General features: G+C 52.3%; 11 protein-coding genes across 11 annotated transcripts; 5 read left to right on the top strand and 6 right to left on the bottom strand.

Annotated features, from left to right (window-relative positions):
* Nucleotides 1-209: 209 nt before the first annotated feature.
* On the top strand, nucleotides 210-980 carry GLOTRDRAFT_126695 (uncharacterized protein; the record flags this gene model as incomplete). Its single annotated transcript, XM_007865263.1, has 2 exons — nucleotides 210-362; nucleotides 420-980. 2 exons carry the CDS (start codon nucleotides 210-212, stop codon nucleotides 978-980), a joined length of 714 nt encoding a protein of 237 aa, XP_007863454.1.
* Nucleotides 981-1,057: 77 nt separating this feature from the next.
* Nucleotides 1,058-2,961, top strand: GLOTRDRAFT_136960 (uncharacterized protein; the record flags this gene model as incomplete). The annotated part of the gene is made up of 3 exons (XM_007865262.1): nucleotides 1,058-1,413; nucleotides 1,552-1,729; nucleotides 1,780-2,961. 3 exons carry the CDS (start codon nucleotides 1,058-1,060, stop codon nucleotides 2,800-2,802), a joined length of 1,557 nt encoding a protein of 518 aa, XP_007863453.1. The 3' UTR covers nucleotides 2,803-2,961.
* Nucleotides 2,962-4,295: 1,334 nt separating this feature from the next.
* Nucleotides 4,296-5,474, bottom strand: GLOTRDRAFT_126693 (uncharacterized protein; the record flags this gene model as incomplete). Its single annotated transcript, XM_007865261.1, has 5 exons — nucleotides 4,296-4,457; nucleotides 4,550-4,578; nucleotides 4,639-4,726; nucleotides 4,792-4,974; nucleotides 5,037-5,474. The coding sequence occupies 5 exons, from the start codon at nucleotides 5,472-5,474 to the stop codon at nucleotides 4,296-4,298; spliced, it is 900 nt and encodes a 299-aa protein (XP_007863452.1).
* Nucleotides 5,475-6,097: 623 nt separating this feature from the next.
* GLOTRDRAFT_126692 (uncharacterized protein) lies at nucleotides 6,098-6,738 on the top strand (the record flags this gene model as incomplete). The annotated part of the gene is made up of 2 exons (XM_007865260.1): nucleotides 6,098-6,484; nucleotides 6,544-6,738. 2 exons carry the CDS (start codon nucleotides 6,098-6,100, stop codon nucleotides 6,736-6,738), a joined length of 582 nt encoding a protein of 193 aa, XP_007863451.1.
* A 423-nt stretch (nucleotides 6,739-7,161) lies between these two features.
* Nucleotides 7,162-9,303, bottom strand: GLOTRDRAFT_104124 (uncharacterized protein; the record flags this gene model as incomplete). The annotated part of the gene is made up of 7 exons (XM_007865647.1): nucleotides 7,162-7,504; nucleotides 7,607-7,911; nucleotides 8,060-8,239; nucleotides 8,334-8,490; nucleotides 8,596-8,831; nucleotides 8,991-9,193; nucleotides 9,252-9,303. The coding sequence occupies 7 exons, from the start codon at nucleotides 9,301-9,303 to the stop codon at nucleotides 7,162-7,164; spliced, it is 1,476 nt and encodes a 491-aa protein (XP_007863838.1).
* Nucleotides 9,304-9,600: 297 nt separating this feature from the next.
* Nucleotides 9,601-11,482, top strand: GLOTRDRAFT_114675 (kynureninase; the record flags this gene model as incomplete). Its single annotated transcript, XM_007865259.1, has 7 exons — nucleotides 9,601-9,670; nucleotides 9,726-9,825; nucleotides 9,890-9,978; nucleotides 10,033-10,166; nucleotides 10,233-10,454; nucleotides 10,561-10,733; nucleotides 10,836-11,482. The coding sequence occupies 7 exons, from the start codon at nucleotides 9,601-9,603 to the stop codon at nucleotides 11,404-11,406; spliced, it is 1,359 nt and encodes a 452-aa protein (XP_007863450.1). The 3' UTR covers nucleotides 11,407-11,482.
* GLOTRDRAFT_104122 (alpha/beta-hydrolase) lies at nucleotides 11,457-12,378 on the bottom strand (the record flags this gene model as incomplete). The annotated part of the gene is made up of 2 exons (XM_007865258.1): nucleotides 11,457-12,171; nucleotides 12,227-12,378. 2 exons carry the CDS (start codon nucleotides 12,376-12,378, stop codon nucleotides 11,457-11,459), a joined length of 867 nt encoding a protein of 288 aa, XP_007863449.1.
* A 329-nt stretch (nucleotides 12,379-12,707) lies between these two features.
* GLOTRDRAFT_110070 (uncharacterized protein) lies at nucleotides 12,708-13,708 on the bottom strand. The gene is made up of 5 exons (XM_007865257.1): nucleotides 13,605-13,708; nucleotides 13,474-13,538; nucleotides 13,370-13,413; nucleotides 13,013-13,319; nucleotides 12,708-12,950 (listed from the first exon to the last, which is right to left on the bottom strand). Exons 1-5 carry the CDS (start codon nucleotides 13,697-13,699, stop codon nucleotides 12,838-12,840), a joined length of 624 nt encoding a protein of 207 aa, XP_007863448.1. The 5' UTR covers nucleotides 13,700-13,708; the 3' UTR covers nucleotides 12,708-12,837.
* A 318-nt stretch (nucleotides 13,709-14,026) lies between these two features.
* On the bottom strand, nucleotides 14,027-15,730 carry GLOTRDRAFT_36893 (MFS general substrate transporter; the record flags this gene model as incomplete). The annotated part of the gene is made up of 6 exons (XM_007864747.1): nucleotides 14,027-14,302; nucleotides 14,397-14,433; nucleotides 14,481-14,827; nucleotides 14,877-15,300; nucleotides 15,349-15,573; nucleotides 15,633-15,730. Coding segments are annotated over 6 exons (1,407 nt in total), but the record flags the coding sequence as incomplete, so codon positions are not given.
* A 433-nt stretch (nucleotides 15,731-16,163) lies between these two features.
* On the top strand, nucleotides 16,164-17,535 carry GLOTRDRAFT_110068 (uncharacterized protein). The gene is made up of 7 exons (XM_007865256.1): nucleotides 16,164-16,385; nucleotides 16,435-16,521; nucleotides 16,587-16,647; nucleotides 16,698-16,765; nucleotides 16,823-16,876; nucleotides 16,932-17,006; nucleotides 17,061-17,535. The coding sequence occupies exons 1-7, from the start codon at nucleotides 16,343-16,345 to the stop codon at nucleotides 17,399-17,401; spliced, it is 729 nt and encodes a 242-aa protein (XP_007863447.1). The 5' UTR covers nucleotides 16,164-16,342; the 3' UTR covers nucleotides 17,402-17,535.
* A 785-nt stretch (nucleotides 17,536-18,320) lies between these two features.
* Nucleotides 18,321-18,722, bottom strand: GLOTRDRAFT_126688 (uncharacterized protein; the record flags this gene model as incomplete). Its single annotated transcript, XM_007865255.1, has 1 exon — nucleotides 18,321-18,722. The coding sequence occupies one exon, from the start codon at nucleotides 18,720-18,722 to the stop codon at nucleotides 18,321-18,323; it is 402 nt and encodes a 133-aa protein (XP_007863446.1).
* Nucleotides 18,723-18,818: the final 96 nt, after the last annotated feature.

The raw sequence follows: 18,818 nt of genomic DNA, 5'->3' as shown, positions 1-18,818 counted from the left end.
GCCGGGCCGGGGGCCGAACTTGTGCGCATCTCCTTTCGAATTATCTGTTATTTTGCTGCCCGCTGACTAGTACTGACTTGCCGCGTCCATGTCCTCAGGTCCCTCCAGACGAGCCGGGCGGAAGCGCCGCGTTCTCGATTCCCCAGCCCCTATATCCTCTACTTCAGCTACAGAGAGCCGCATACCCAGGTGCTCCTCAGACAAAAAACATGACTGCGGATCTGTACGGCTACTGTGTCGACCCCATGCCTATCGAAGACTTCCTCCACGAGTTCATACCACAGAACTCTACGCCAGAGACTCCCGAATACACCTACATCGTCGAGACGAAATGCAAAGAAGCGGACCTGTATTCCATCTTGGTGAGCCGTCTACCCAGCGTCTGGTCTCATGGATAGCCTTACTGACGACCTCTGCAGCTCGACGGCGCGAAGACGATGATGCGCAAGCACTCCTTCCTGGGCAGCAGCAACAACCCTGACAAACTCGCGAAATCTCGCGAGGAGCTGAAGCCTGACCCGATAGCCTATGACGCAGACAACGGTACATATATCAGTGTTACCGCGGAGGACGTTCAGGGTGGCAAAGTCACTCAGTTTCGCAAAGGCGAATTTGGCGCCGAGGGGAAGCGTGAAAAAGACATTTTCTGCGACAAGGCGAGCCCTGGTCGCTTCGAGCCTCGTGTCACGTCGGGCAACAGCGAGTCGATAGGCCAGATCCTGCGATACATCGAGGAGATCCACACACGCCAGCTCCGCTGCTTCTCGTTCTTCGTCTTCTTCACCAGGGACTACTTCCGCCTCATTCGAGCCGATCGTGATGGTATCATCGTGACAGAGCGAACAGAATGGACTGGGCAGCTGGAGCCGAACCGCCTGAACGACTTTTTCTTCCGCTTCGATCATCTCAGCCGCGAGGAGCAGGGCTTCGACACGACCGTTTGTGCATGGGATAATGCGGAAGAGGACTGCTGCGGCTAGAGAGGCTTTCAAGCCATATATCAACGAGGAGACCCAGATCGCCGAGCCCATTCGTAAGATGGGCGTGCCTGTCAAACATGGCAAGCCGGCGAAGGGGCTGCGCTGGTACTACATCTGGGCGCCGACCGTCCAACAGCGCAGGCTACGCGCGCGCGACCCGCGGCTACCCAGCTTGGGATCCGAAAGACAAGAAGATCGTCTGGATCAAAGACTCGTGGCGATCTGAGACCGACAAGGTCATACCAGAGTCAGTGGTCATTGATCAGCTGAACACGGAGAATGTGGAGTTTGCGCCTACACTCTTCTGCGGCGGCGATCTCCCCGGGCCGCGCCAGAAGACCCGGACGCACAAGTTCGTCGATGCGTCCTGGAACAAGGGCCAGCGTAGGGCGCACCACCCGCGCATACACCTCCGCCTGGCGGAAACATCCGGGTGACCTCTATGGGAGTTCCTGTCGTCCAAGCATCTGCTTCAGATACTGCACGATGCGTTAACCTGTACGCTTTTCCACATCCCCTCGTCACTTAGTTGACCATTTCCAGGTCACCGTATGGCTGTTTTCAAATGCAGTAAGCTCCATCGGGACTTCAGCGCATGGAACATCCTTTACGATCCTCAATCGGAGAGGGGCATACTGACGGACTGGGATCTGTGCGCACCGATGCCCAGTCTAAAGGCATGCGAGGAGGATCCGACCATCAATCCCCTCGCACAGATACCAAACAGCTCTGGGCGCTCTGACCGTACAGTAAGTATTCCCTTGTGGTACTGCTCGTACTGATACTCAACAGTACATAGGGCACATGGATGTTCATGTCTGTGAGCGTGCAAGGCGAGAAGCCTCACCTACACTGTGTTCAAGACGACCTGGAGGCTCTTTTCTGGGTGGGCGTATACATGATAGTTCTGTATATGCCCGTCCCTACAAAGGACGCCCTTGCGATCGTGGACGAGTTCTTGCTGCATTATACGCTCAGAGACGGTGTTCCGGTGGGTGGGGCTGCCAAACGGGCGTATTTGACAGGCACCGGCAACATCGACCTAAGCCTTCCGCCAATTGTCTTTCCGGCGTTAACCTCTTGGCTCACGGACTATGGCGAAATGCTTGATAACTGGTATCGACATCTGTATCAGCTCGACAAGCACCAGAATCGGGCGAATGCCAAGCAGCCCACGGCGCCGGCCCTTCGCGACTACAACGAGCTCGACAAATTATGGAAGGAGATTCTTGAAAACGGCGAGTTCGTAAACAACGATCGCCTCAACGACAAGGACTACATGCGGGACCCCTTCCACGTCACTGCGGTGTACAGGAAGTCTCTGGCAAAGGATGCGAACAAGCGCATGGAACTCGAGGCATCGGCCAGATTTGATCAGGCAGAGTCGCAACGGGCGGAGGCGGAGGCGCGACGGGCGGAGTCGCAGCGCGCCGATCTTAAGGCATCTATCGAGCTGGGCCTCGGCCAGAACTCCGGCGCAGGTACCTCGCATAGCAACACCCTCTTCGAGCTTTCGGCGGCTGTCAAGGAAGACAAGGAAGACAAGGAAACCGAGGAAACCGAGGACGAGGAAGACGAGGACATGGACGACGAAGAGGACAAGGGAGTCTTTGGCCCACGGTTTCCCTCCCCGTTGATATCAGCCTTTGCGGGTGACGATGGGAGCATGGGTAGCTGGGACGAGACAGATGCGGCAGACGAAACAATCGAGGAGGAAGCGGGGCGCGCAGCGAAACGGCGGAGGAGTACGTCGGCGGGAGCCTTCTTCCTCGCCCAGCCTGGATGGCTCTGGGACGACGTCGCCGTGTACGCAAGATCGTGACGCCGGAGTAGGTGAATGGGACGTGGTGGATTGGACGGGTGAGCATGTTTCTCGCATAGTAATTCTTGCAAAGGCTCTATGTTTGGTACGCACCATGTATTAATGGCCAGGGCTAGCTTCAATGGTAGCCTCGTGATATGGCATAATGCTCTCTCGTTGTGTGCATTCACCCGGTACATACGTGCGTCATAATTGCGGGCTGGTCATTGCGCACAGAAGTGCAACGGTCAAGGGCAGCCTCGGATCACCTTCGGGCTCTTCACAGCATCATAGTTGCCCTACTTATTGCAACATTACACCCCATATAGTACCATTATACTACTGTACTACCTACATACAAGCTCCTCATGAGGAATCAGTACCTCGAGAGGTGCAGTGAAGCTCATCTTTAGTGGGGAGACGCAATCCTGGGTCGCGCGGCGAGTTATTTGGCTTTGTTTGTTCCCTAATAGCGAGTGTCACGAAAATGAGAACACGTAGATCACTTCACACTGCGAGAATCAGGCTAAGATATAGCTGAGAGAAATGCTCAGAAGGATGATTAAAATGTATCGGAAATGTTGGATTTCCGGTACTTTGCCTCTTTCCCTCCATATAGGGTGAAAAAGAGATCTGTTTGACTAGTGTTTGAAGATACGATGCATTTTCGAAGAATCCGAGTTTTCCGATACATCCAGATATGTCTTCAGAACATTTGGTACTAATGTCGCAAGAGCCAAAAATGACTCTAGGAAGCTGCATGCGCGTGGCGCATTTGAGTCACAACACGCCTGAAATCAGCGCGTCTGGCTGTGTGACGTGTGTGACAACCGCGTTCTGGTGTCACACTGGAGGTCGCCTTTCCGCTCTCCAATGCACTAAAGACCGCACAGCTTCTCTCAGACTTCATATATAGCATTCTTGATATGGTTCCCTTCCCTTGCAGATATTTGGGTGTACTGAAGCATAATATCTCTGCCTACAGCCATAACAAGAAGTGTACCATCCCGAGTCATACATGCTAATTGGTTAAGTCTGCCTCAAGTCAGCTGAATAAAATAATTATACACCTTTCATGATGTATGTGGGATCTCACAAGGTAATCTGTTGAGCATTGCAAGCACAATCAATGGGTGGTTGAGCATGGGAATTGAGGGAATAGGAAAGCTATGATGTACATCCTTATGTATAAGGGGGAAAAATGCCATCACACATCCTCTGTATCCCAAAGACCCATTATATCATCCTACAAGAGATTCTAATCACTCTCCGATGTCATTACACGGCGAGTTGGGTCAAGGCGCACTTGTGCCAGTCTTCAGCCACAATCTGCTTACTAAGCGACTCGCGCCGTTGGCAGGCGTTGCGTCTCCCCATCTTTAGCACCAGAAGGTCCGATGCGCCTCAGTCAAGTGAACTACTATCTGGTTGGTATAAACCACCGCTCGCGAAACGCGGAGTCCAGTCCATTATGCAAACCCCTGTAATCTATGTTAATTATCACTGACCTGGACTTATACTTTCCGGTGCTTGCCAGTTTTGTCACAGATTGTACCGTCGCCCCAGCGCTGAACCAGGTAATTCGAGCCAGCGTCTCGGGCCAACTCGACATCGGCCGCGAGCGCGGCTTCTTCGGAGACAGTCAGCTCCGCACCAGGCTCCGGGCAGGGGGTGCTCTTCCCAAAGCGTAGACCTCAGACTGCATATCAGATAAGGTGGATGAGGTCAGCGCAAGTTCGAGAAGGACTGTGCTAAGAAATGAACTTACATCAGGGTCCTCTTCTGGCCTGTAACCCCCTGCACCGCGAATTGATCTATCATTTTCTAAAATAACCAAAGGCAACGTGATGGGCTTACCAGGGTGCGGGTGCGCATGGGGCATCTCCCGGAATTGACGGACGTGCGAATTATGGCAATACGAATATGTAAACCAACCTTGCTTGTGCTAGGTAGTGATTGGCTGCGTTTAGTTGATTGAAAGGGGGACGGACGAAAAACAAGCGGACGCACGTATAAACATGTACCAGAGAGCGGCTGCAGTAGAGACCAACTATGCACGGGGGTGACATTTGGCTGGCTGTCCTCCGTCGGCGGTGGGTTGGCCGGCGGTGGGGGGATATAGCAGAGATAGGAATGATGGGGCCCAATTTTCATAAGCTCTAGCGAATAGTTAACAGCAGGCCTCTCAATGGGCTGGCTGTGCATGATTAACCATTGTTCTGGTACATAATGCAAACACCTCAGGGTGTACTGACCGGCTCGCTCAGAGAGTCCTGCTGCAGGTCATCTCCGCTACCAATACCCTTGCGAAATGGATTCGCCTGCCATTGATCGTCGTCCAGCGGCTGTTCGAGAAACTCCCGTTCGCCGCCTTTAAGGCCGCCCTGCAGCCACGAGTCTGCCGTCTGATTAAGGACGGGCAGGCCGTTCAAGAAGGTCACTCGGTATTTGGGAAACGCATGGGGGTCTTCTGGGATGTAGTGGGGCGAGAGGCAGAAGAGGGCAGCGACGAAGGGCAGCGGGAGGAGAGCAGCGTGGCTGCTGGTGGCGGTACCGCAGACAGTGGCGCGGCGGGGAATCTGAGCGAGATTAGGACAGGCCCAGATCGTGGCGGTGGCGTGAGAGATTTCATTATTTCGGGCGGAGTTACTCGGAGTCACGATGGAAGCGCCTCGCGGGGTCTGAACGCGCATGGGACATGATAATTCGATGGAGATTCGATTGGAATTTCGAGGAATATATCAAAGAACGGCGAGGACGCCGATGGTTGACAGGTGGGATTATGCGTCCGATATTAATAATAAAGGCGGACGGTGCACGGGAAATACGGTTCCTGGCATTGGCAGGAGCAGCGAGCTCCTTGCGCCGCCGATGGGTGTTATGGTATCGTGACCTGCGAATATCCGGCGAGCGGCGAGCACAGCGGTGCGCTCGCTAGCGTGTATTCATGCGGCACCGTCGCGGCGAGTGGCCCGTTTAATCATGTTGGACGAGGGCCGAGGCCTTTCGGTCACTTCGACGCCGTGGATACATCATTTCAGGCCCGCCGTTCGGGCTGTAAAGGACAATATTACGTAGCCTTTTATCCTTCTTTTCTGCTCCGGCGAATTATATTCCTGCCCCAGATTCCTGCTAGATATAATAAACCCGGTTTGGTTCACGTATGTACGCGAGAAGAATTACAACCTGAACAGATCCGGACACCTTTCGGAACGAAGGGGGTTTTACCCATTAAAAAGACACGCACCCATTTCTTGTCTTCTTTCCCTTCCTTTCCAACCCCCGACTCCGCCCTCTCCCTCCCCCCTCTATCAACATGTCCGATTCTGGCGAGCAGGACGACGTCACCAAGGGCGCCGAAGTCGACGAGCTCGAGGAGCAGGCCCCGGCTGACCAGCCAGCTGAGGCGGGGGAAGAGGAAGCCGGTAAGGCTCGCGTTCTACCTGTCGTGCTGCGAATCTGGTTTTTGATCGATGAGACGCGTGTAAGACATCCGGCAGCATCGCTGACGCCCCCTGCTTTCGTTTTCTACCTTCCAGGAGCGGCCGACAAGTCCGCAGAAGAACTCCAGCAGCCCGTCAAGCGGGGCAGAGGTCGCCCCAAGGGTTCCAAGAACAAGAAGTCCGCCACCTCCGCCGGCGGTCCCAGTACGAGTGAGACTGGGGAGAAGACCGAGAAGAGAAAGCGAGGGCGCCCGCCCAAGGTGAGTCGTAACGTGACTTCCCTCCGCCGACCCGCGTATGACGAATGTTCTGTTGCTAGCCTAAACCCGAGACTGCTGCTGCTGCAGAGTCAGGGACGGATGAGCCCCCTGCAAAGAAGCGGGGCCGCGGACGTCCTCCCAAGAACCCCAAGCCAGAGACGAGCGCCGCGGCTGCGGAGAGAGAGGAGGAGGGCGGTGAAGCCCACACCGGCGAGAAGAGGAAGAGAGGCAGGCCTCCAAAGTCGAAGTCGTGAACGTCGGGTATTTCGTCCGGCGCCTCTCTCATAACAATTCCTGGAACACACAGGCGGGCAGAATGTACACCAGTCTTGGATACCCGGCCTTGTTTATTTACGAGTATAACGTCTCATGTAGCTCCTTTCTTCTGCTGCCTTTTACCCTGTCCCGCATGTTCATAAGCACACACTGACCTGACTGCTTTTTGTTTTTATATGTTCTACTCGCTTTTGTTATTATTTGTAGACGTGCTATCACTTCGCGAATACGAATGGATGATGTATAGCCTGTCAGCCTAATGCGAATGGTCGGAGCCGGCGTGCTAGTCATTCTCCCCATCATCCAGCGAACGCTTCTCATCATCGTCGCGGTCTTTAATTAATGGATTCTAGGAATACATATCCGCCATGGAGAATCGAACAGACAGGCGGCGTCCAACATCACATTCGTCGGTATACTTTGTTGAAGTGCATCAGCCCAATGCCTATGCAAGCAAATCCAGTCACCGCTGTCGCACACCATCCCACACCGAGTAAAATACGAGACTGTCTTTCGGCTTTCCTTTTCGCCACGGCGTAACTGATGTCGGGACGAAAGGTCACCATGGTATACAGCGGAAGCCATTCGCTGCGGACCTCGCCTGCCGGGAAGGGGGAAGCAGGGTCAGAGAGAATCTCGTCCCAAGCTGCAGGCGGCTTGCGGGCCGTCGCCAGATACAGGATATTGTCCAGTGCTTTGCGGAATAGATAGGTCGGCGTCGTCACGGAGTGTCGCATCTCCACGCTGTCCAGGAAGAAATGGGGCCACGTCACCACGAGTGATGAGAAGTCATTTGGCATGGTTAAACCGTCGTAGCAACGTCTGTGAAACGAAGCAACGACTTACTAGTTATCCATGGCGAGCTGGCAGATAGCCAAAAGGTCCTCGTGCCTCGTGTCGGAATATCGTTGAAGGGCCCTGGCCAAAGCTTCGTCAATCCTCCTTGTCTTCTCCTCGGGGGCGCCCTGGATGGCCGCGTCTGCCCGATGGTTCTCCCGCAAGTTAGGGTCCACGGCTTCACCGCGCATGAGTAAATCGAGAACTCGGACGTCTTCTAAGCCACAATTGAGGCCCTGGCCATAGAAAGGTACCATAGAGTGGGCGGCATCGCCAAGAATAACGACGCGATCCTTGTAATGATATGGTTTGGCCTACGCCCCAGAAATGGAGAAGTGTAAGCGGACGCAAAATAAATCCGGAGAAGACGGTAAAGGAGAGCGGGTAATTACGGCGTGGCCGCGCTATGATCGAGCTATTCTTGCCACCGGTTGCGAAACAAGAGACGGAGTTTAACCATACCTTGATGGACATGAGAGGGCTACGAGGGTTGCGTTGGAAATCTGCTAGCAGAGTTCCCTGCCCAATCAGCTTGACAGCGTCTGGAAAATATTCATTAAACCACTCCAGGATAGCGGGCTTGTCGCGCAGACGATCTAGCTCCGTGGTAGGAGCAAATAGGGTGCAAGTGAACGTTCTATCCTGTAAAATTAGGGTTTGGAAAGAGCGCGCGTGAGAACCATGCGGGCAACATAAGGATCAAGATGGAGTTATGCCCCCAATAACGTGTCCTAACCTTGTTTGGAAGGGCGATGAGCATGAATGAATGGCGAGGCCATATGTGAAGATGATTTGGTTCCAATAAAAACGTTGGCTTCCCCGAGTCGTCTTGTCCTGCTGGCATTTTGAGTTCGATATATTCGTGCGGAATGTACTCTTGCTGATAATCCATGCTATCGGACGTGACGTAACGTTTGGGCGCCGTTGGTTAGAGAGGATATCAGATATGAAGAATAAAGAGGTTCCCAGACTACCAGAAACCAGAGACAGGAACTAACCGGACAACTCTCATGAGCTGGCGCCGGACCACGGAGTAACTGCCATCGGCCCCGATGCAGAAATCAAACTGGACCTGATGATTTATGCCCGAGTCAATGTCTTGAACAGTCATTGCACCTTCTTCAAAATCGACCGCTATGACTTTATGCTTGAAGAAAATACGGATATTCGGGACGGCGGAAACTTCGTCCAGGAGACCCTCGTTGAGAAGGGCGCGGTCAATCGAATTAATACACTACAGAGATAGGAAAAGAAGAGCGTGAGCACTAATTTAGCTTCCCAATTTCGCCGAAATATGAGTACTGTATTGACAGCGCCTGGAACCGATGCATGCCTCGCGGAGAAGGCAGGCTGACGTCCGTGATAGGAGACGAGAAAGTGTAACGTGTTTTACCTGGCCGTACCTATCGTATAATTGGCTGTATGTCTTCCCCCGTGTGTCATGTATCATGCGACCGCGCATGGGAATGACCGTTTGGAGGAAGCGGTCTGACGCAGCGGGGTCGATCGCTTGAATCGCAGAAATTCCGCGCGAAGATATAGCCAAATTAATGGAGCGTTGTTGGGTCGCTGCCTTGGACGAAGGCAAGCGGAGGTCTACGTGAGGCCAAGGACGCGTTAGATTTCGAGTAAGTTGGAAATGCCCGGAGCTCACCCGGACGGCCGTCGTAAATGTCGACGTCCCAGCCCATGCGTGCCATGGCCATCGCGGAGAGACAGCCGACGGGCCCGGCGCCCACGACAACGACCTTGCGAGCATGCGACTTTTGCTCTTCCATAACAGCGCAAGAGAGGATTCTGCTTGACCGTTTATGAAGAGACGTAATATCCAAGGTTCGTAAAGCGTGGCTGACTGGCTGGGCCGAGATAGCGCAAGATCACCCGGCGATCTAAGTTGATCGATCGGGGCGCCCACAGAAGACCTCGGGGTTTGGCGCCGTGGAACCGACATAGGCGTAAACGTGCTCTCCGCAGTTATAACCTCTGCCTTGTCTGCTGCTCTCATGCTTCGCCACCTCTTTGTACTCCCATCAAACAACGCCGTCGGCGCACTCCGCGTGCCCCCAGAACAAGGTCCGCCGGATCCCCAGGTCTCCGGCTGCTGGTCCGGTCCTGACCGTGCTTGTAGGGGATAATGCGTCGACCTATCTCTGTGGAAATTCTCTAGGTGCATTACCCAAGCGTTCGGCCGAACTAGTCAGTGAAGAACTTTCCGTCTGGGGCTCCAGGTACACCCTGATTGCCTTCCCCCGTTCTTGATACAAATTATTGAGCGACGTTCCTTTATCGCAGGGCTGTGGAAGGCCACTTCTCTCACCCCCATGGTAGAGAGTGGATGAATATAGCCGACCGTGTCACTCCCTACCTAGCTAGGCTACTGGGTAATCTAGCTCTCCGTCCCTGATTACATGGATCGTACCTCACTGCGTTCCTAGGTGCTCACGAATCTGAAGTAGCTTGCATGGGCACCTTGACGGCTAACCTTCATCTGATGATGAATGTATTTTACAAGCCATCATCCACGCGGTATAAGATCTTATGTGAAGGACGTGCCTTCCCTTCCGATCAAGCAAGTCTTTTATACTCCTTGGGAATTTCTCCGAGCCGTAATTCCTCTCTAACCTACTTCGGCCAGTACGCGTTCGCTTCTCAAGCACTACTTCATGGCTTCGAGCCTCAAGATGCGATAATTGAACTCTCGCCTAGGCCAGGAGAGTTTGTCTTGAGAGAAGAAGATATCCTGCAATGTATTCGAGAACAAGGCACATCCATTGCCCTTGTCTTGTTCAGCGGGGTGCAATATTACACCGGCCAGTGGTTTCCCATGCAATCCATTACACGGGCTGCCAAAGAACAGGTTCGCATTTTCTTCTAGCATTTCCCTGCAACTCTACTTGACGCGGCCATTGACTTCTCCTTCCATTTGATCCACCGCCGGCATCGCATATGGTATTCGGCAGTAGGGATGTATATGTGGATTCGACCTTGCACACGCCGTAGGAAACGTGCCTCTCTCGTTACATGACTGGGGAGTAGATTTTGCAGTCTGGTGCTCCTACAAATACCTCAATTCTGGGCCGGGAGGGATCGCAGGCTTGTACATGCATGACAGATGGGACGACATAGTACTGCCGAAGTGAGTGGCGTCTGATGCATGAACCGATTCCCTGTCAGCGCTCCGATTATCTTGGTATCAACCGCTTCTGTCTCCTGCACTTACGCTACGTCTGTGCGCCAGGCTCGCGGGATGGTGGGGTCATGATCCTGCCACAAGGTTCCAGATGCCTCCAACCTTTTCACCGATCCGAGGGGCACAGGGCTTTCAGCAATCCAATCCTTCGGTTCTGGCAACCGTCTCTCTACTAGGGTCTTTGCAAGTCTTCGAGGAAGCCGGATTGATGGGCCCCATTCGAGCCAAATCTCTCGAATTAACGGGACTCCTCGAAAGCAAGCTCCGACAATCCAAATGGTACGTTCCGACGGAGAACGTAGCAGAACTGTATCCCGATGCGAATACCCGGTTGTTACCCGAAGGAGAGAGGGTTCCGACGGTGGGGAAACCTGGTTTCACCATAATCACACCTTCCGAGCCGGAAAGCAGAGGTGCTCAATTGTCACTGTTATTCCTACCAACCGGAGCGGGAATTATGCAGAAGGTCTTCGACGAGTTGAAGAGTTATGGAGTGGTGGGAGACGAGCGAAAGCCAGACGTTATACGATTGGCACCCGCGCCTTTGTACAACACGGCAGATGACTGCGAACGCGCCGCTGCTGTCATGGAGACTGTATTCAACTCCCTGTATGCTTGAGAAAGGAGATAGAAGGATAATGAATGTATTTTAGCCCGCCCACGCTTGCGTTAATTGGTCGACTGCTGTCCTCGTATGAAGTCTGTGACGATCTGCACAAACTTGTCGCCCCGCAGGAGATCGTTGTGTTCTTCGTCTAAATCGTCGAAGCTCATTTTAATATAGTTGTCCGCGAGTCTATCCCGCCGGCGGTATAATGAACGGAGATGCGTGTACATAAGACGGCTCTGCACCTCGTCGACGAGAGTGTCGCCCTTGGAGTGGATCACGAGCCACTCAATATGCATGGCATGTTCCCGGGCATCGAGAGACGTGGTGGAGAAAAGACTGAAGTCGTCCCGCTTGCCGAAGGCATTCTCGATAAACCAGTCTCGGTATCCAGGGAAGCTCTTCAGCAACTCTTGGAGGTCGTAAATACCCTCAGATAGGACAACCCCTTGAACGGCCTTGAGTACATTCGGCGGAGGGGTCAGGGAAGGAGTAACGTGGGAAGAGTCGAGGAGGATCGAGGTAACCATGTGGGCTCCACAGCTGTGGCCCAGCAGATATATCATGGACGGATCGTAAAGCGCCCGGGACTCAGGGCCACCCCAGGATAGGATATACTTCAGGAATTGGAGGATATCTTCGGCGTGTGTAGGATGGTGTAGATAATCATCCGCCGTGGGCGACTTCGGCGTCAACCTGTAGTTTGGGAGGGCCACAGGGTATCCTGTACTGTTGACCAGCTTCCGAGCGAGACTGCGATGGTACGACTTATCTTCACTAACGAAACCAAGGACGTCAATAAAGACCGTAGTACGTCAGCGATTCCGCCTGCCTTCTCCAAGCACCCCCGTGCACAAAGCAAATCAGTGGCAACAGAGCCGTCTCTCCTTGTACAGAGGGGGCAAACAGGTCGAATTCATGGTATAGATCCCGCGAAGGGGTCTGAGCGTATGGAAGGTCAATGTACTCGCGAAAAGAATACATAACTCGAGATTTCCGCGTGCGTGTGGAGAGCGAATTGTGGCAAGTATTCGGCTTCAAGTTGCTAAACAGGGCGCGAGAAAGCATCTACAAAGTTGTACGCATAACGAATCGTATACGTACTACGTACTTTGACCAGGTCCAATAGTGACCTGTCCGATAAAGCTCGAAGGCACGAGCTTGGGGGACATAACGGAAGCAGCTGAAAACGAAGCCTTACCCGATATGGCATGTAGCCCTAACCAGAGCCACAGTGGCGTCGATAATTCCGTTGGCCGCAGCAGCTTATGTAGCGTCCGAGACACAGATTCATCACTATCAAGCTAGTCTTTCCGACGCTCTCCACATGATTGGCACTGTTAAACCCCCACTGCCGAGCCTTGGATCCACAATAATGGCGTCAATCATCCATACATAGGTCTAATTACAAGCACTCTAGCTTTCATTGAGAATGAGAAGTACTCAAGGGTGCGCCGAGTTAATGATCCAGAACGATACCAACGCGAGCGTAACCGCTCCTGTATATATGGCCACTCGTATCTCAAATGGATTCTCCGTCAAGAAAGGGTATGGAACTAATGATCATCGTAAGCGTCGTTCTTGCCCGAACGCGGCCCGGGGAGAGATGAACACTCACATGATCCGTTGAATTTGGCGAGGTACTCGACCCAGGTACCGTACAGAGCACCGGAAAGCGCAGCCAAAACAGGCGCCGCGTAGAGGGCTGTTTGTTGGTCATATTTCCTCTCGAAGAACATGAAGTCGGCAAGCAGACTGACGCCGGGCGCGGCATGCAAAGCCAAGTCCATCTTGAGGGGAATCCGCATGAGCTGAGGTGCTTCGGTAGACGAAGTAGGAGGGGTAGTCCCAGGATTGGCTTGGAGGATCATGTGCGGCATGAATAGAATTAAACTCCAATATATGGTCGTAACAACTACGGACACCTGAGCATAGTCAAGTGGGCTGTCCATACGCGTCATTCGTGAAGACATACTGGCAGGGCTATCATAAAAAGGACCCGCTTGATTCGACGTAAAGCTGGCAGACCCGAGATATCGTTCAGCTTCGACAACAGAGTTCATATGGGAAGAAGCATACGCGTCAACGATGGGAATAGGTCCAATACCAAGCTAATGATCATGGTCAACCAGGCAATCATAAGGCTATCGACGGGTAGTATTCCGCATTCAGTACGTTTGTAACAACTCGCGAGCCTTAAGAAATCTCACCCTTGTATGGTCAGAAACTGCATATGTCCGCCCTTCTGCTTCTCAATCCAGGCATTCTGTATAAGGCTTCCGAGGTTATTGTAACCGTATGCCATGACAGCCGCTGCTGCTGTATGCAAGAGTATGGGTCCAGGTCTAGCAGTCATGACAGTGTAGTTCTAGGCACAATAGAGCAAAAAGGTGCGTTTGATGAGGTTTGTCGCACAGATGTATACGTGCACCCGGAGAGACCGAGTGCATGTTTACGCGCCGTCGATGACGATGATGATGACTCCTGGCCGGTCCAACCGGGCCGCCGTACTATGCATTCAAACACATTACTAATAGTAAAATACATACTATGTATACCTATGACATGATTACCGCCATATATCTGCAAATTTATGGAATACTAGTACTCGTACAGCTTCGAGTAAAGCAAGTCACAACTTTCCTTTCCATCTTCGCCAAAGGAACGAAGACACACCCAGCGCAACTAGAGCAGCCCCGGCCGAAACCCAGAACGTAAGCTCCCAGCACGTTACCCCTTCGCAAACACCGCCGTTCGGGGCATGATCAGCGGCAACGAATGCATACAGGTACGAGAACAATGGTGTGCCTACAAACGGCGCATAAGAGACGATACCAAAGTTTCTCGCCATATTCTTGAGACCCCATATGGACGAGATGATGCTGCATGGAAGTAGGTTAAGTCCAGACTCGTGGCACGGCACTGTCTCTCACCTCGGCCTTTACAACGAAAGTCTCAGTCAGGCAGTGGCATGGAAAGACGAGACGTACAACTTACAGAACTGTAAAGGTCGTTCCGTATGTTATCCCAGTGCCCACACTGCGAAACCATTAGCATGTGAAGCAGAAACAAAAGGCACACATTACCTCAAAATCCAAAGATCTTGCTGCGTTCGAACTCTCAGTTCTGTAGCCAGGAAAGTAGCCGCGAGTAATATAGAGGCGAGCGCCAAGAAGGCGACACGGCTAATGTGGTGTTTGCGCAAGAATTGTCGGTTGCCGTTCGGGAGGTACGAAGCCACAGGAGACACGAAGTCCGCGAGAGGACCAACCACCAGTCGAGATATGGTGTTAGAAAGTGACAGAAGACGGACCTGCGTAGAGGTCGCGGAGTCGGTCCCAACTTCTTGAATGCCCGGTATTTGGGATTGTGATCTTGAATAGGACGGAAGGGAAAGCACGATAGTGCCCATATTCGACATTATCATCTCGCACTGTTGAATTGTTGAAAGCTTCCAACTGTTAGATCCGCAAGATACTCACGACTCCACAGACTAAAAGGGCGACCGCGATGAGAGCCCCGAAGTGGACATCTTTAAGCAGATCGAGCACTGTTCCATCTTCTTCGACAGGAACAACGTCGCCGGTTGCCGTCGATACCTTTCCGGGCAGTAACTGTGTGTGTTCATCCGGCTGCTCAGTGTCCGCGTCTTCTTGAGCCTTTTGCGCCAGCGTCTGCGGGGTCCCCATAGTCAGGGCACCGAAGAAATTCACGACACCCGCAAGTATGGCAAGGCATGTCAGGTAGTGAGACACGTCTAATCCCGTTTCCGGTGTTGTGAAGAACGCAGACGCCAGGAAAGAGAGGAAAAGGGGGGATAGTCCGAACAACGCCATGGTGGCCCCCGAGGCTAGGCCGATGTATTCTGGGAAGTTCTTCGATGCCGCAAACAAGGCGGAGAAGTACCTGAACAAGATGAACCCAGTAATCGTTACAGACGAGGGGATGACTCACGAAAATACGGTGCCCAGTCCCCCAATGAAGAATAAAATCGTGAGCCGCTCGAACGATGATAATGAAGGTTGCGAGATATCATCCGGCGTCTTCGAGATCTCTAGCGAAAACAAGCCGAAGGCGGAGGAAAATAGTAAGGACGCAACGAGCGAGCAAGCCCACGGGCCATATCGGTCAATGACTTTCCCCACCACAGCTGCGAATGGATATTGACCAACCATGCCGCTGTACATCAAAAGAATTTGGCATATGGGTAGTGTCAAATTGGCGGAATTCAGACATACGCCAGCACTATGGTCGTTAATTGAGGCTGCGTGAGCTTCAGGTGTTGTGCCAATGCAGGAGACATTAGTGGGAACGTGAAGATCCCGCCAGCGCAAATCCTATAAATGTATGATGAACACCACCTGATCTGAAAGGCACGCTATAGCACCCACGCATTGGCAGCAACCGCCAAACATGTTAGACATGAGCGCACACGGCGCAAGCGTGGAGAGTCGGAAGGCATAGAGTAATGGCTCCTGAGTGCGTGCAGTGAAATTAGCAAAATTAGCACGATTGCAGCGGTCGTATTAGATGCGATTACTTTGATGACCGAATCCACTGGAGGCTTTGGGGCAACAGCGGTATACGGCCTGCAAGTGTGCAGGATTATGACTCTGAAGTAGGCAAGACGAAGGCATGCCGGAGGCATATCGAATTCCGATGCGACGGGAAATGCCGACGAACGATGACAGAGTTTGATTGGACAAGCGCGCTCACGTAAACTACAAAAGAACATGCCCACGGGCTTTGTTCTGCAAGGCTCAAGCTCATTTGCGTGCCACCGCCCAATGGCCGACCCGACGTGAATTGAATGTTACTGCCTATACATAGCCAGTTCACCTGAACTAGTCCTCCGTGGCATACCCCCGTCTTTAGCTCGCTCCTCTCATCTCCGGCTCTGGTAGCCTGGCTGGCTGTATCCTCTTGAGAACGTTAATGCAAACCCTGGATGTCTTCGCCTGTATTTCTACGAGTCAGGGGCATCGCCTTCAGTACGTCCCAGTAATTAATCCGCCCGGATTACTGAACGACCTCGCGTAGCTATTGTATCGTTTACCAGTCTAGTGTGGATTGTATTATTATGCCTGGAGATATTCCTACGTTGGGATGTTTCTGACCCTCAACAACGTTAGTTTGCCGCTTGTTCCTCTGTCCTAATTTACTTACATCTGAGATGTGTTAAATTGCGCTAGGATCATTCGCAGTCCTCCTTCTCATCGTCAACACTATCACGATTGTCATGCTCCCGCTCTTGTCCGTGGTCGTTCACTTGCATCCACCTTCCCGTCTAATGAGTCCGGCAGAATCTTGACTAGATTCCGAGTATGGCTGGATGCTGCACGCCTATTGTTTCTCCTCATGGCACATATCGGTGAGCATAATCACGCGCCATGACGCCAGACAACCTAAGCAGTTGATGATTTTGCAGGAGTGGCCGTGGCCTACGTCGCCTGGACGCCGAAATTTCACTGTCCTGATCAAAGTGAGTCAACACGAGGTTTTACCTAGGAAAGAGTCGATGATTAATACCGTTCCAGCGCCTGACCAGCAAGGCGTCTGCATGTTGGTTAACATGTACATCTTAATAGCCAGCTGGGTGAATCCGGCTTTCCGTGAGTCTGCTGCAGCGTTGGCATATTTTGCGGTATTTGCTGATTTACTTCGAGTTTTGACCTATGCTGCCTTTCTGATTATTATGGTGCTTCGATCTCCGCTTCCTCTCGATGCCGAGCCGACCCCGGAGGATGATCTGGAGAAGGCAAAAGGGCGGGCGTCCACTCTCCCGTTACAAGGAGTTGGGGATAGCGGAGCTGCACCAACCAGTGAGATACGCGACAGCTCGCAGAGATTGAAGGATCTGCTGAATGCTGTGTTCCCTGATAGTCCCGCAACTGCTGAGCGGGACTCTACTTCCCCGATGAGAAGTGACAATCGCAAATCCGCGAGCAGCATCAAGCGTGACAGGTTGTCTAAACCTTTGCCGGCCTCCTACTTCTACAATCAGTAGGACGTGTGATATGTAGTGTTTGTATCCTTGGTATGCTTATCATACAATGCTACACAGCCCGGCAGTATTTGTACAAATGTTGCGTCAAAATCCGGAATCAAACGTTTGCGCTGAGATTGCCAAACAGGAGCAAGAAAATCGCCCTCGCGAATGAATCAGACCGAATATTTGCATGAGTTTCTTGCCGCGGGATAGCGCAAATGTTGCACAAATAGAGTCACATGACCTGCACGGGACTGATAACATCAATCACGCCATCCCATACCATATGCCTGGATTGGTCCCCTTTCCCACCCCATTGCTCGACGGCGCAGCTCATATGGATGCATGGAAAACAATGTAATCATTATATGTATCTACTACATACACATATGAGCATCTAATGATACATCTTGCATGTCGCAAGACCCAATCTTCCTGTGGTGCACCTGCTGTTTCAGAAATGAAAATACTACTAAGGTGATATGCCGCACGCTCCATCATCAGTATGTTCAGAGACTGCAAGAGTATCACACTTACCCAGCAAATCGAGCATCAGCGAAGCATCGCTGTAGATATGGTACACGTACCATGTCGAGTAGAGACAACAGCTACAACAGGCCGAGAGGAGCTGAGGCGAGGACAGGCAGATGGTGGTGGTTGAAGGGAAAGAGAGGATGAGAGAGAAATTTGTTCAAGTCCAACCAGTGATGGGCTTAACCGTGGTCAAACCGGGTTAAACTGATTTGACCGCGGTTTGACTGTTTTAACCTTAACGGCGGTCAAGGTTAATGCGTGAAAGTCACGTGAACGCATTGCGACTTCACGGACACGAAGTAAACGAGAACTAAGATATTATACATGAAGATAGGAACTATGTACTATAATGAAGATAATGAGGATTATACTATGCTGTCTAATAGATCAATAGCAGGAAAACTTATGCATTCATTACCTCCTGGTATTGCAATTCAAGATCTAAGTTGTCTTGTCCTCGGGACCAGAGTTCAGTCAGGGTTTGAAAGGTTTCCGTACCAGAGGAGTAGAGAAAAAGATTCCGCAAGAGCCACACCTCATTTCGAGGGATACTAGCAGGCTCTGCAGCCGGGGCGGCAGTGCGCGGAGGAGTGGCTTCCGGTAGATTGAAATCATTGCTGACGGCGCCTTGTACAAGCTCGTCGACGAGCTCGGCGAAAGACTGCAGTTCCTCTTGAATGAAATCCGCGGGGTCAATGTCTGCTGTCTCATCGGAGGTGTTTGCGGCTGGCGTCGAGTCGGAGGACACGGGATTTGAGCTGGAACTTGTGTCGCTGGTGGGAACGCCATCCGAGTCACTGGCCATCTCGCCGAACTTGCGTTTCGCGCGCTTGACGGTCCCGTATGTCGCAGCAGTGTCCACTTTCACTAATACGGACTGGCCGCGCCTTTTTCGATACCC

The sequence above is a fragment of the Gloeophyllum trabeum genome (genome assembly GCF_000344685.1).
Source record: "Gloeophyllum trabeum ATCC 11539 unplaced genomic scaffold GLOTRscaffold_00003, whole genome shotgun sequence".
Classification (NCBI taxonomy): Eukaryota; Fungi; Basidiomycota; class Agaricomycetes; order Gloeophyllales; family Gloeophyllaceae; genus Gloeophyllum; species Gloeophyllum trabeum.
Note: the sequence above shows the minus strand (reverse complement) of the source record. Positions and strands in the feature narration are given on the sequence as shown.

Coding starts and splice junctions, on each gene's coding strand:
- GLOTRDRAFT_110068 (XM_007865256.1), top strand. CDS start 16,343: ATGTCTTCGCCTGTATTTCTACGAGTCAGGGGCATCGCCTTCA. Junction 16,648..16,697: donor ATTGTCATGCTCCCGCTCTT/GTCCGTGGTCGT, acceptor TGAGTCCGGCAG/AATCTTGACTAGATTCCGAG. Junction 17,007..17,060: donor CTGGGTGAATCCGGCTTTCC/GTGAGTCTGCTG, acceptor ATTTACTTCGAG/TTTTGACCTATGCTGCCTTT.
- GLOTRDRAFT_110070 (XM_007865257.1), bottom strand. CDS start 13,699: ATGGCATACGGTTACAATAACCTCGGAAGCCTTATACAGAATGCCTGG. Junction 13,539..13,604: donor CAGTTTCTGACCATACAAGG/GTGAGATTTCTT, acceptor ACCCGTCGATAG/CCTTATGATTGCCTGGTTGA. Junction 13,414..13,473: donor CCTATTCCCATCGTTGACGC/GTATGCTTCTTC, acceptor CGGGTCTGCCAG/CTTTACGTCGAATCAAGCGG.